Source organism: Drosophila subpulchrella, chromosome X (genome assembly GCF_014743375.2).
Source record: "Drosophila subpulchrella strain 33 F10 #4 breed RU33 chromosome X, RU_Dsub_v1.1 Primary Assembly, whole genome shotgun sequence".
Taxonomy (NCBI): domain Eukaryota; kingdom Metazoa; phylum Arthropoda; class Insecta; order Diptera; family Drosophilidae; genus Drosophila; species Drosophila subpulchrella.
Genome location: NC_050613.1, coordinates 21,895,202 through 21,911,235, shown reverse-complemented (window position 1 = coordinate 21,911,235; position 16,034 = coordinate 21,895,202). Strand labels below are relative to the sequence as shown.

General features: G+C 35.6%; 1 protein-coding gene across 12 annotated transcripts in view; it reads right to left on the bottom strand.

Moving 5' to 3' along the window:
• Window positions 1-12,064, bottom strand: part of LOC119555861 (protein sidekick) — an 83,647-nt gene extending 71,583 nt beyond the window's left edge. For 11 of the 12 annotated variants that reach the window (XM_037867502.1, XM_037867506.1, XM_037867505.1 and 8 more), the window contains exons 1-2: window positions 11,816-12,064; window positions 10,998-11,292 (exon numbers count right to left, since the gene is read on the bottom strand). In XM_037867502.1, coding sequence (XP_037723430.1) covers window positions 10,998-11,160 — 163 coding nt within the window. In that variant the 5' untranslated portion in view covers window positions 11,161-11,292; window positions 11,816-12,064. Of the gene's footprint in view, window positions 1-10,997; window positions 11,293-11,777; window positions 11,794-11,815 lie in introns of those variants that run through there. The other variant, XM_037867503.1, reaches the window with a different exon arrangement.
• Between the last annotated feature and the right edge of the window lie 3,970 nt (window positions 12,065-16,034).

The window sequence follows — 16,034 nt, the reverse complement described above, 5'->3', positions numbered from 1 at the left end:
AATTGGGAGAAAAACACAAGAACATTTTAATGCTCTATAAGTGGGGTATATCTACATAAAATAAATATGATATTATTAAACTTTAAAAGTTAAGCTGGTTTTATTGACATGTAAAAATATGAATCAATCTTTTGCTTATGAAACTAAATTTGATTATAATAGAATACTATATATGTACATATACTATTTATAAAATACTGATAATAGCAAAACACAAAGTATATATTTATGTCTTCTTCAAATTTAAACAATGATTAATACTTTAGTACTTGGTTTATATAAAAAAGTAATGATAATAACCGCAGAAGAAAATAATTTTGTGATTGTAACCTTCTAAAAATGGACTATTACTAATCGAAAACATTTCTTGCATCATCATGACTTCTCTTCCCCGAACCGTAGAACCCTTTACCAAAGTGACAAAAATAAAGGGCAACGCTAACCTAGAGATAAACATTCATACACATGGACATAGAATGACTGTGTTGCCAACAATGAAAGTAAAATAAATGTTGAAACATTTAAGCCAACACATGAGGCTCATTAGAGTGGGCGTGGCTGTGGGAGGCGACATGATTGCAATAGCAGTTCAAACAAAAGCCGGGTAAAAATAAAAACCCAAAAAGAAACCCACTCTTTCAGAAATTCTATTCGGTGTTCGTGCTTTTTTTACGTTCCACCTTCGTTTGTCAACAATTGAGTGTGATAAGATTTTTTCGGGTGCTTTCCTTCTTTTTGTGTCTGTCCGATTGTTTTTGTGGATTTTCGGATTGTGTGTACGCCCCATTATCACAAATTATGCATGGGCTCCAGGTTTTTGGGCTCCATTATCAAGTGTATTGTATCTAATAAAATATAGAATGGAGTGCGGATAATGTGAATAAAGGAAAACTAATAAAAAAGGTAAATTGTAGATCTAAAAAAAAAATTAATAATACCTTCATTTTTGTTTAGTCACCACTCAAGAACAAATGTTTATCACAACTCCAATTGATACACATGTGCCACTTAACGATCTACCATTAATATTTGCCATAGATAAAAATCCACATCAACGATTAGATAAAAATCCGACAGTTTAACCTATTTAATATTCCAAATATATGGACATATATATTATGTGCAATATCTAGATTAGCGACTTTGGGTCATGAAATATTGGCCAAAACTGATAGGACAAGTGCACAAGCTCAAAAGACACTCATTTAAGCCATCTATTTTCACACGAATCTCCCCCCTACAATATATTTCGGATCATTTATCAGCTCAAATTGGCAAATTATGAGATATTAAAAGCAAACTTAATTGCTATTAACAATGGATGAGGGCGAAATGAATAACGGATAGGAAAAGGGAAAAACAAGGAGATTCCATCCAGCTGCTTGGGGGATAAGCGATTAAGGTATGAAAATGAATATAAATTGCAGCACACGCTGAGGCGTCATAAAACACAAAAGCAATAAAATGTACAAGGAGTTAAGGCACGAGATATAATACCGCCCCCCTCCCAACACAATGCACTTATAGAAATCAAGTCATATAATATTTATAATATACTTTTAAAACACTATCTACAATACTTTAGCTCATAAAACAAAGGGTATATATGTTTTAAAAAGTTAATCATTTGCAATTATAGAAGTCAAGTCATATAATATTTATAATATACTTTTAAAACACTATCTACAATACTTTAGCTCATAAAACAAAGGGTATATATGTTTTACAAAGTTAAATCATTTTCAGTTATAGAAATAAAGTCATATATTAGCTATGATATATCATCATTTTGTTTATATTAGTAATATATTCTACTTTTAGTATTGGTATAATCATACGGATGTGACATGGAAAATTATCCGGGATTTATACACATAGTCGTATTCATCCGTTCATACGTTACATATATTATTTTATTTTGATAACAGTGCAGTGAATAATTGAATATTTTCTAAAAATATGAGCATTTTTCTATAATAAAATTTTTTAACATCTATACTAGACTATTATAAGACGAAAGACTATCTTAGTATACCATTTTTTCGACTGTATCTACACTTAACCCCCCTCAAAATGTGGCCACAATTAAGTGGAATGAAGGAGACGACGAGGAGAAGAAGATGAAGTAGCCGGCGATGCGACTCAAGAAGCCAGAAAAGAGACAGGAGAAATTTTAGCGCGGGAAAGGGAACTTGTCAACAGTGTCAGAGGGGGGAAAAAAAGGAGAGTGGGTGAGGAAAACAAAAGGTAGCGCAGTGAGGAAACCCCTACCCACTTAGCAAATCTCCAAAGTTGAAGCTGATCAAAATGCAAACACAAAAAGAAAAAAAAAAGAAAAAGACTGAGCAAACTTCAAAACACCGACACAGGGTGTCACAGGGTGACTCCTATAAGGCGGGGGAGTTTCGAAAACCTAGTGGTAAGTTGGTAAGTGGGCTGTTTTCTTACTTTACAAAGGGGCTGGCGTATTGACAACGTGCCCAAGCACTGAAAAATATATAGCTCACCTTTTCCCCCTCTGTTCTTTTGGTTTCTGCTTGTTTTTCCTCTGTTGTTCTCTTCTCCGCTTCTTATTTAATATTTAAAGGCGTCAACAATCGAGGAGCGGGTCACAGGGGGGTCAAAGGTGAATGCTGAATTCCTTATGACCAGATTCGAGTCCATGTAGAAAGTGATAAAGCAGCGCGTCGAAGGTGGAATGTAAAAATGTCTGCTTGTCTGGCTATGTGTGTTTGCGTGTGTGCATAATAAAATTAGCAATAGCCACGCCCCTCTTCAATCCCAACGCCCCCTTTTGTGGGGTACTATGCTAAGTAGGCTACGTAGGATATAAGAACGTGTAACCGCATAGTTAAGGGAACAACAAGTTTTAGCGGGTTAAGCTCTCTGAAAGGTGCGATAAGTGGACTACAAATTATGGATAAAGGTGTAATAACAAGAATAATATTTTCCATGTCCCAGATAAAGTACACCTGACACGTTCTCAAAACTCTAGAAACCGCAAGGTAATCAACGACTGTAATCTATCCATCAGTTGTAGAGATTTTTATTCCATAATGCATGATCTTCTTGTGCAAGTAGCCCAAGGAAAATAAACAAAATTCCCATATACTTGACTGATTAAGCGGAAAACTTAAGCCAAGAAAAACATGTGATTAGTGGTGGCGACGATTCAATCAATAAGACTTCTGCTAGTGAGATATTCGTAGTTAAAACTTTTGCTACAATTAATGGTGAACGAAAAACCAAAACCAACAATGAGTTTTCCACACTGTGGAAAACCACTTGAAACTTCAGCGCACAGATTGTTAGCGCCTGCTGTCTTTCGCACTCTTTGGCGGAATATTCCCCATGAGGCATACTTTTGGTATGGTACTGTGGTACTTCTGGTACTTTTCTTACTATCTCCTTCTGCCACATCTCCCCGTCTCTTTCCACGCAATCCGAAACGTGTGCAACATATGTGAGTGTGCGTGTGTTTTGTATCTGTGATTTTGGGCTAAAGAAACGCCGGTCGCCGTGGAACCCAAAAAGGTAACCCAAAGAATACTCGTGTGTGTGTGTGTGTGGAGTATCTGTGTGAGAGTGCAGTCAAAGACCGGAAATGTCTAATGATAGCAGTCGTCTTCTTCTAGAATAGGTCCTCCCCCTACCACTTATTCTGCGTCTTCTTCGGCGACGTCCTCTTCTTATGGTGTTTGTGCCTTCAATTTGCACCTGGCTTTGGTCCGCTGCTCCTCGTGGCGCTTCTTCATTTCAATACCCTATAGAGTATGGGATTTACCATTCTGAACACAACTAGACTTGGGGTTCCATAAAAAAAATGAAGTTTTATGCATAAAAATTCTGTACAGAACTTTGGTTATCTCAACTATGGATGATAATGATATTCACTTTTATTATAGATTCTTTTTAAAATGGGTTCTTTGTCTGAAAATTTAAATTCCTTATAGATCTTTGGATAACGTAACTATTGGTAATAATAATATTCTCTTTTACTATAGAGTCCTTTAAAAATAAATACATTCTTTGATCAAATGATGATACTTTGACTTCAGTTCGGGTTAATATCCCATATACAGAATTTTTTTATAAGATCTTGAACCGTTTACAGAGATTTTTAAAAAGATCTTTTTCCATTTACGGAGTTTTTTTTACGACTTATTCAAGTTCTAATAGATCTACTTCATAATATTTTTATTCCATTATAAGACTATATATATATCCCATTTTGTTAGTACTTTACCTATGATAAAGGGTACTAAAACCATCGATCTGCAACTGCGTTTACCCCATCTCAACCTCTTTTTCAGTATGCAAGTCACAATAAAATGTCTCGACTGTTTTAGCTGTTTTTGCTCTGCAGCTTATGCAAATGTGCCCAGCGAAGGTAAGCACACACATGCAATGACCTACCCTGCACCCAGAACCCCCCTCTACGCCCCTGTGCCCACCGTTTTCCCAACAACTTCTTAACCTGGCCTTGATCGTGGCGTTTTCTTCTTTTTTTTTTTTTGCTTGCAAGAAATTCTTCTTCACTCAATCATTCGCTCGCTTAGTTTGACATGCGTCACCCCCTTCCGCCAGCTAAAACCCCCCTTTTGCCACACCTCTGACATGCCGCGATGGTTTTACCTCTTTCGCATATTAATTGAAGGAAAAAAATCGTTGTAGGGAAAATGCAATAAAACTCTTCATGAATCAAGGTAACGCACAAAAGCAGAAACAATGGAAAATTGGTAATCAACATTCTGAAGGGGGTGGGGTTGATCAAAGGGGGGTGGCTTTATTAATTAGTGAACATTAACTGTATCCTCAGACGTGCTTCATTAGAAGCCATAAAAATATTCTTCATAAATTTATAAATAAATCATTATTGAGCGGCGTTTGGATATAAAAAAAAAAAACAGAAGACAAAAGGGGAAAACATACATTTTTGATTGCATTTTTTTAATGGTTTTTCGTTTTACTGCTTGCTTCTTCCAAGTTTCTTTTGTTGCAAGTGGATCAATGCTAATTGAAATGCGTGGCAAGCAGAATGGAAAATCAGTCAGAAAAGCCAACACAAAGCAAGAAAAAATCAAGAAATATTTACACAAGCAGTTACAATCTGTACAATGTACATATATCTCTACACTAACGAGTATTTGCTGAATCTTGTATCTTTTAGGTATTTCTATGAATTCAAACAATTTAAGCACAATTGAGCACACACAGTTTGGCAGCAATTTGAGAATCACTTGGATTTCGTTTTGGACTAAACGATACGTATAAAAGGCAAACAAAGAGAATCTTAATTACCTCGAATGGGGAGTATGTCTTGAAGTATTCCTAAGTAAGGCCAACTCTTCCGAATAAACTTGCCAACATTTTATTGGTCATATTTCGCGTAAGCTTAAAAACAAATACTTTTCCCCCCAAAAGTGCAGTTCGTAATTAACTCCCATTTAACAGTCTGCTCCTTCTGCGTTGCACTTGCTCATTTTGTACTTTTTTGATTTTTAAACACTTTAGAAAGTTTCGCAAGAAGCGGCAAACTTGCTAATCTGTTTAATAACCGTATCAAAGTTTTAAGGACACTCAAAGCGAACAATCTTCTACCGTTTAATTCGCTTCATTTTGGGATCATCAAACTGTTTACTCATTTGTCACAGTTTCCCAGCGAAAATATCAAACTGTGCGAGACACATTTGACTTTTGGTCAATCTATCGCTCCACAGGGAAAACCTATCCCGGCTCGAAAAAGGGCTGAAAAGCAGCGGGAAAGTGGGGAAAAACTGCAATGCGGGAATGGGTGTCGTATTTTCGGGGGGGGGCAGAATGTTCTATATATATGCTGGTCAAACATTTTCCCGCTGGTTGTAATTTGGCATTGTAAATGCTGTTGACCGGCTCTTTTCGTTTTGCTGCCTCTTTTTTGGGCTTTTTCCTCTATCGCTTTTCCCATACATCAACACTTTGCATTTTCCGATAGATCGCGGATAATTGTTATTGTTGTTATTTATGCTCCATCTTTCATGCTGTCACGGATTTAAGGCTCCCCCTGTGATTTTCCAGGCTTATACAGACTTTAATGATTTTATTTCCGATTTAACCATTTAAAACTTGTATGAAATGTTAGTTTCATGTTTTTATGGTTTTTAATTCTTGATTGAACTAATAATTTTTGTACAAATCATATGATATCACTTCATATTGTATAGCATATAATCATATTTGATATATCATATCATATCACATCATAACACTTTTTTAGTAATTATATTTAAGCGTTTGTTTCTGGTGCCTCCATTTGGTCAATAAAATTTTATTTAAAATCTGTTACCCCCCTTTTGTCTACGCCCCTGTGTGCTTTTGTGTTTTCCGGCATCCCGTGTGTGCAAATGTCCGTTTAATGCAAAAATCCAAGCGAGTCGCCCGATTTACATTGTCAATAGAAAGGCATTACGATAATGCTCGAAAGCCACAACAGGAATAACAAAAAAAAAAAACCCCTCCTGCCTCCGCCCATGGTCATTTGTGGGTCAATCAATTTTTGACGCATTCAAACAATTGGCCGGAAAAATTTGATTTATCTAATGCGGTCGTTTAGTCGCTTCGATCGGAAATTCTTTATTAAATTAGGCGAGTGTTTTGTATGGAATGCGATATGCGTATTATACCAGTCAAATAATGAAAACCATTATGCTGTACATTTAACTTTTGGCCATCATTAGACAAGCAAAAAAAAATACATTCGATCCTTTTTAGCTGCGCAGTGTTGTTGTTTTCATTTTTTCTCATCGAATTGGCATCTTCATTTTGTTTTTTCTCCAGAATATTTGAGAGAGATTTGTTAGCCAAAGGCGCTTACTGGCTTATAAAATGGCAATCCAGAAAGCAAGCTTGTTAACGGAAAATGTGCAGTGGCAAAACGAAAGGAGATTTTCAGTTCGTTGCCGAGATTGTGTGGCAGGAGCAGTTTGACAGGAGAACAGGACATCGAGAATGTGTCCCCCAGAGGATGGAGTCCAAACGAGCGAAATGGAAACTCTTTTTCCAGCCATAGACACTGGAATAACAGTAAAATATCATGTCACAATGTTGATGAATATAACCCAACCATCCCCATCCACATCTCCACTGCTCTACGAAAAATATTTGCTGGAAAAAACCGCAAATACAGAAAGCAGAAACCGGAAAGTGAAATGCAGAAGAAAACTAATCGAATTTTCGTAGGTGGACACACATAACTAGACTACGATAAAAAGGTTACTGGAAATCGGAAGCAAGAATAATTCCGTTGACACATAATCTAGTAGTACTTCATTACCTTCGATAATAAACACTGTTCATAAGTTTCTTTAATAATGATATAAGCACTCCTGAAACCACAAATACACAAAATAATAGGCATGCTCGCATTTCGATCATTGTTTTCTTATCGAACAACAGACTATCGATAAAATGGTTACTGGAAATAGGAAGCAAGGATATTTCCGTTGATCCATAATCTAGTAGCAAAAACAAATGATACTATATGACATGAAAATGAATCAAACCAGGTTTCAAATAAGAATACTTCATTACCTTTGATAATAAACACAGTCATAGGTTTATTTAATAATGATATTACCCAAACTGAAACCTGAAATACACAAAAAGATACGACCATTCAACCAATGATCACTTTTCGATCATTGTTTTCTTATCGAATATCAGACTTTCGCTTTTGATAGTTACTTTTCAGTTTGTTTTTTTTTTCAGCTCCGCTCTGATTACCGCACTCGAGTTTAATTGACTTGCTGTTATGAAACGCACTGTACCTCTTTGTTTACGCTATAGAGCCGAACAGTTATCATCATCATTCGCTCTATATTGTTTAAATTACATATATCTCTTTCACAGTCAATTCCCTTGGACAATCTTCATAAATTATTTCCCTTCGTTTCCGTTTTTTTTTTTTTTGGTTTATATTTTTTACTATTTTTTTTCGCACCTTAACCTTCTCCATTCGCAACTTAAACAACAACAATGAGCGCGAAAAAGAGCTTAAAAAGTGATTTCATGTTCGTTTTTTGGGTCGTATTCATAACTTTTGGTGTTTGTCGCAATTTATTTTGTCATCTTTTTGGCTTGAAAAGCGATTTCGTTGCACTGTTAAATTGATGTCACAAGTTAATGAATGGAGAGTGGGAAAAAGGAAAACATATTGGGGATGGGATGGGATGAAATGGTATGGGTCCTCAGGTCCAACAACAAGCAAAGCAAGTTGAAGCCAATTATAAAACTGTCGTCTTCATCTTTAGATTTTGGCTCCGTGTGTTTGCCGTGTAACCCGAGATGATGGCTAAAAAATATCTTTGGGAAACACAAATGGGCAAAAAAATGAATGCAAGAAAGAAGTATAAAAATTGGTCAAAAAATGAGTGCACAGGGAAAAATATTGCGGTTTTAAATTACTAACATATCATTATTAAAACATATCATAAAACATATCAGAAATAACTGATATTAGTTTTTAAATTCATTTCAAAAATGTACCCAACTCATATTTAACATAGGAAATTGCAAAAACTTCTCACACAAAACAATACATTTTTTTCAATATTTCTGATTTAAATATATCTTTTTTTAGAACAAGCTATAAGGCATCTTGAACTTATTTTCTGTGTATGAATTTTCGCAAGGGGTTTGAGAGGTAAGAGGGTACAACAAGTGCGGAAAGACAAGGCAGAAGTAAAGCAGCTGGACAAACAATTTGCATTTTTTGTCAGATTTCATCGTCTTCTTCTTTATATTTCTCCTTTTCCCAGTCAGGCAAACAGTTTGACAGCCACTGGAGGGTGGGCGAAAGGGGGAGGTGCCCCACCTGCAGTGGCAGAAACAGATGGCTAAAAACAAAAAAATAAGTACAAAAAAAAAGAAGAGCCAGACAGACGGAAGACGATACAAAGCTCACAAACTATTTAGCTAATTCAGCACTTTCCACGCTCAGCTGCAGTTGATACCCACCCAACTTCCCCCCACTTTTCCGCCCATTGACAAGGTCAGATTGCAAAGAACGTAAACCTAAATATCGCAAAAGTATTTATACACAAGATCGGGGTGGTTTCCCCTTTCCCAAGCCTGATAAACCCGAGACTTCTGATTGACTTCGACTTATTTCCGTCGCATATCATATACATATATATTATTCAGTCAATTATAACACCCTTACTTATTTAATTACATAAACTCGCCTATAATCAATGTAATAATACTGCTATTGAAAATCTCGGATATTGCACTTTTAATGCGGGCTTACAACTTCCTATCTGTAGAGTTCAATTTGCACAACAATTTCAGGCTCCACGGAACGCCCCCGCAAAACCAAAGGCCTCCAAATACCAACAGCAACACAAACAGAGCCTAAGGGACTCATTGTGGTGACTCCGTCCCCCCCGCTTTTGATGCCCCGTATACCTCGAAAACACCCAAAAACCCCCTGAAATTGCCCTGAAAACCCCCACCATAAACTATTCAGTCGGTGCATGTTGAAAACCCCAGCGCAAATGTGAGGTTATGTGTGTAAGCCCCTCGCGAAATTCAAATCGGAAATTTGTTGATTCTGTATTTAATATTTGGTTTGGCGGGCACATAATACAATGCACAATATAATGTTTGGTTCGCCAACCTCGGGGGCAAGAATTTATTGTCCAAACAAATCGGCGCATAAATGAACAAAATGCAAGAATCCATAGTATACAGTGCGTTTCATGAGGCTATAAGTTAAGAGATATTTTAATCGATAAGTCATCGACTTAAGTACAGATTTTATAGTTGGTAATATAAATTGTTAATAGTATGTTGTGATCCTAACAGATGTTTGGTTGTTTCGAAAGGTATATAAGTCATCGATTTAAGTAAAGATTTGATAGTTGGTATATATAATATTGATACATAATTTAATAATAGTATATTGTGATCTTTACACATGTTTGACTATTTCGAGAGGTAGATAATATAGCAATACCGCATTCTTACGTGCCTTTGCAGATTTCAACTCTATCTTCTTGACTCTGAAATATCTTGAAAAGATGCATGTGAATGGAAGAAATGCATTGCACAGTAAGAAAATATAAGCTCTTAACAGAGCAAACAGATCAAATAAATAACGTAAAACACAAAAGGAGATCTTCTTTGGAAGGTTATTTAATACTTTTTGTCAACTTTAAGATAAGACTGTCTGCAACTGGATATTTCCCCCTAGCAAGTTCCTTGCCAACGTTTCTATTCAGCATTTTTTCCATGAATTATGATATGAGACAAAACTTATCCATTTTTTTTGCAATAAAACTCCAGTAAAAACTCACGCAACTCAGGTTCTTGAATCCCAAGTAAAAAGCACATTTCACAGTTATGCTTAATGAATCTGGTTCCATTTTCATAATTTTCTCACAGAAAAAATACGGCAAAAAAATCATTAGAATTCCAACAGATCGTGGAAAAGCGTGAAATATTTTCACACTCCAGAAAGAGAGGCTAGATAAGCAGGTTTATTTTTACTCAGACCTTTTTGTAATATTTCAATTTACAGTGGGAACTCTAATGATTGAAGAAGTCTATAAGTTATGATTAATATTATTTATTTTGAATTCTTTCGTTTAAGATCATTTTAAATAATATCTTGATTTTTCTTTATAATTCAAATTAAAAGACCACGTTTAACTTACACAAAATAGACACATCTTGGTTATTGTGGCTTCACTGTACTTGAAATTTATAATGTTTGCTTGCCATATTTTGATAAGCCGAAAAATAAGAGCAGCAAAACAGAAAACCGAAGAACTGCATTCGATCATCGAATTCGAATTCAAATTCGAACGCGAGGGTTCTTTTCGAGCTGCCTTTTGTGCGGCTCCTTCTTATTTCGAAATTCCCACGGCTGTTTGTTTTGTACTTGTTTTCGTCCAAAAAAAAAAAAAGCAGAAAGAAGAACCAAAAGGAGAGGGGAATGCAAAAGAAGGTAAACTTACCCGCGTAACAAAAAAATAAGCAGCTGTCGCAGTAGCAGAGCAAGAGCAGCGCTGCAAGCAGCGACGTCGACTGCGGCAGCGACGGCATCTCAATGGCTGTTGTTCCTGTTGTTGTTGCTTTCGGACGACGTCGACGCAGCGACGACGCCGCAGATTTGAGCATTTGTTGTTGGCTTTCGGTACTTCTTGGATTTCTTTTAATGTTTTTAGCCGTCTTCGTCTTCTTCTCCGTCTTTTCTACGTTTTAGTCTAATTTCTAGTTTTAATTATTCATCTCTCACATCTTTTTTTTTGGCTAAAACATAAAACATAAAGCGAAACATGAAATTTTAAACGTCACTTTTTGAGTTTTTGCTTTGTGCCAGCCATTCGCGCTCACGCAAACAAACACAAGCACACCTGCCACAGGTAGAAGCCAGAAGAGCAAGAGAGAGGGAGAGAGAGAGAGAGAGGGCGCGATCGAAACCGAATTGAGAGAATGAGAATGCAAAAGCAAAAAGCAAAAACCAAAAAAAACCTCTCTCTCTCTTTCGCTCTCACTGTTTTCGAACCCTTTTTCTTTTGGGTTTTTAAGACTGGTTTTTAAACTCGTTTTTCACATGCAATTCTGACACACACACACACACATTCACACACTGGCAAATATTCGTGGCTAAGAAACATTTCAAGTAAATTTTGGTTTAAATAAACAATGTTTATTCCATGATGCCTTTGGCTTTTTGGCGGCATTTCTTCACACACACACAAAACAACAGCAATAAAACATAACAAAAAACCAACAAAAAACGCGATCGGTGCGAAAGAGACGGCGCGCTTACTGCTTTTTCTTCTACTTCTTCTTCTTCTGCTTCTTCTTGCTGGATAAATTTGTTTTTGAAGGTGAGAAGACAACAACAAAAACGCTCTAGTCCAAGTCCAACGTGGTTAAAACCACAACAATCAACAAAACGATGAACTAAAACTCGAGAATCCGGTAGCGGAGAAGTCGCACAAGTCGCCAATCGCAGTTCGCAAATCGCAGAAAGTGCAATTTCTCCGACGACAACACGAGAAACAACCGTTCACCACGCGCGCACAAAACAGACTGCGCTGCCTCTGCCGCTGCCGCTGCTGCCTTTCTGCCGTTTCTGTTGCTGCTGCTTCTTCTTCCTCCGCTGCTTCGGCCTCTGCCGACGACGCGCACAGTGGGACGCGTGGGCCAAAACGAACGAAGCGAGTGGCGCAACCGCAGTGAAGTGGGTCGCAACTGAAATTATCAGGTAAAATAATAAGTATTTTATTTATTTGCAATTACATTACCTCATCTTACATTTAAATACAAGCAGTAAACACTTATTTTAGATGTAACAAGAAAGGAAGCTAACTTCCCATGGGAACATTGTATGTATTTTATGTATTTACTTTTAATTTTATTTTTTATTTTATTTATTATTATTATTTTTGATATTTATTTTTAGAAAACTAAAAACTAATTAAAAAAATTTAAAGATAATGTTCCATTTCATTTTAATATCGTGTATGTTTACGGAAAACAAAATATAATGGCTTACGTATTATTTTCACATTTATTATCCGATCGTTAGCAGCTATATGATAAAGTCGTCCGATTTGATTAAACTTTTATTCCAAATTCTGAAATATCATATGATATTCCATTTCAATTTACCTCCGATTAAGACCTTATACGTACATATTTTATTGGACAGATTCACTCACCCAAACGAGAAAAACGTGAGCCGTTAGAAATCATTGTATAAATATAGTAATAGGTGATAATTATAAAAAAATTTAAAAATTTAATTCAATTTTATTTAGAAATTAAAAAAAAATTTTATTTTTCTAAGGAAAAACTAAAAATTATTTGTAGAAAATGTATTTCTGATAAATTATTTTATTATTGCTGTTTGTTGAACCCCTTACAAAAAAAAATCATCTTTTATTCAAGTCAGTAAATAATCGCCGACCCACTGTGAAATTTCCACTCAAAACCAGCACACAGTCACTCAAAATTGCCAACTCCACTCAACATTGAGCACTGGCCTTTCTTTGAGCGGCATTCAATTGTCGTTTGATTGGCGAAGTTTAAAAACGAGACTCATTAATTATGCTGAATCAGTTACATATAAATGAAGTAAATAAACCAAAAAACTATTATGCACAAAACAGAATTTTTTCATATAAAATTGAGTGAAAATCATTGGAAATCAGTTTGGAAACGCCTTTTGGGCTACGATTATAAAATAAAAGACATTTTTTAATATAATATAACTTAAATAATTAAGCGGGCTCTTATTGCAGCTCCTGCTGACTTTTGGCCCTCTGGCATTGCAATTTCCAGACGAGTTTAATGGAAAATGCATGTACGAAAATGCAAAATAAATAAATTCTGATTACGCTACCCCTTTTTTCTACTTTTCACCGCCTTTCATTTTGGCGCATACATTTTTTAAGTGTGTTAACAACACATTTTGGCTATTAAACTTGGCGTTTTCTCCGCATTAAAATTAAACACACACAAAATGTATGCAAAATGTAATGCAATTGTAAGTTGTGTGCGTGTTTTTCCCATTTTCCACACACACACACACACACACACCAGTTGAAGAAGAAGCAGCGCAACACGCAGAGAAAGATGTGAAATAAAATGTGCATTTCAAAATGCACTTAAAAATTGTTGTCGCTCCTCTGCAACTGTGTGTGTGTGCTCGCAGCGAGTGTGTGTGCGTGTGTGTCCCGCCAGAGGTCACAGGTCAACTTCGTCGCCTGCCAATTAAAACTTTTTATGCGCTGCGGCGGCTCCACACACACAAAACGAGCAGCATAAACAGCCTTTCCAGAGATGACAGTTCCCCAATGTGGGATACCATTTTTTCGCCATCGGAAAATGTTAATGATGTGTCAAAGACGAGAGGTCTTTAAAAAAGAGAGTTTAACGCTCAGAATACAGAAGGTTAAAATACCTAAACCCAACAATTAATAATTAATTTTATTAATTATAGTAGTTAAATGAGTTAACAGTCAGTTTTACCAATGAAATAGTTACTCTCACAACAACAAAATGTACATTACATTATATTTCATGGTAGTTTTCCTATTAAAAGTTGTTACTATTAAATAGTCTTTAATGTTTTTAATAGTTGTTAACCTTTTTATAGTTAATAATGCTTAGACTTAACCCATATTTTTTTTACATATTTTAAAACGCGAATTCTAGAGATGGCCGAATAATAAACAGTACTTATTACAAAAAATGAATTCTAGAGATGGCCAACTTAGTTTGTTATAAATTAGCCCTACAAAAAATTTTATTTTATTTATTTGGTAACCATTTTGAACATTTTACAAATATTTTATATTATTAAAAATCATATTTTATTAAATTCTTCTAAGAACTTTCGTTTTTTAAACAAATTTCATAAAATAAATTTAAATTTCTTTAAAATTACCTTATGACGCGCGTGTCACGCACACATCGCCAATAACCACACACATACGATGCCAAGCGCATTTTCAAGTAACTTTATTAATGCGATTTCAGTTAATTAACAACACAACAATTACTCGGCCAAGGGGCGGCGAGGGGGGCGTGGCAGGGACTAGGACTCGCCAAAAAGAAGAACTTTTTAATCAACAAAATATATATAATGGAATCGGCGGGCGAAAAGTGCACTTGCAGTCGATTAAGAGTATTGCGGCCTTTGAGTGCAGAGCTTAAAAAAATTCTGATTGAAATAATTTTGATATTTCAACAAACATAATAATTTTCTTAACATTAAAAAACGTGCTTATTTTTTATGAGTTAGAGTAAGTTAAAACTATCGTAAACTGGCGAAATAAATAACTAGATTATAAGAACATTATGTTCTTGAAAACATCGGTTTCATATTTTCTTTATAGATATGGTTCGAAAAATGGGAAAAATTATGAAAGCCTTGTTATAGTATTCCTATTTTAATATAAAAACATACGTATTTTATATGAGTACCCAGTTAAGGTGAATTTATCGTTGGCGAAATAAATTAATAGATTATAAGATCAATATGTTCTTGAAATATCGTTTTAATAAATAATGAGAAAAATTACCAAAGAGTTCGTTATGTTATGCTAATATTTGAAACTCAACGAGCGGATATTCCATCATTATCTTTAGCAGCCGACGAAACAAAACACAAAAGTGGAAAAGTTACTCGGGGATTTCACTCAATTTCAGCCACGCCCCCCTTTGCCCACGCATGTGTCGTATTGTTTTGAGTTGGAAATTTTGTCGTTTGCGCAACAAGTTGGCAAAATCCAACCGACGACGAGAATCTCGGCGTTTGTGTGGGTGTAGCCGTGTAATAGTGTTTGAGCTTCGCTTTCACCACTTTCACTCCCCTGTTTGCCTGCCACACACACACACACACACACACACTTGGGACAAGCAGGACACACGCAAATCGGAAATCCAGGCAAAACTTTTCTTTGCCTATCAAATGGCAGGATAAAAAGTGTTGCCTACCTTTGGGAGCTGAAATATCAGACGCCCGGAAAATCAGGAAAAGCGACGAAACCCCATGAAAAGCACAAATGTTGAGTGAGCGGGAAATGGCCAACATTTTGAACAGCTGCCAAGGAAATTAGAAAAACAAAAAGTTGATTAAATAAAGCGGGAAATGCCATTATAATGCCAAATAATAATAGTGCTTACCATTTTTGTTCAGTTTGTAATTCATTGCATTGAAATGAAAAGTATTTTAAGGCAGAGTTACTTTGCCGACGGCAATAAGAAAATGTTTTTATATTCAACGATTATTTTAACAATTAAATGCATACCTTTGGATCAGGTAAATTATGATATAAAATGTTAAGCAAGTTAAATGAAATAAATTGAGCATCAAGGAACGTCCGAATTAAATTACACCAAATTAAGCTGCAAAAATATATGCAAGATTAATGAAGTATAAAAAACAACTGAAGATAAAACAAACAATCATTGACACATTGCTCAACTGGTGTGATGAACGGCATAAGGCCAAAAAATAAAATAAAATCACAAAC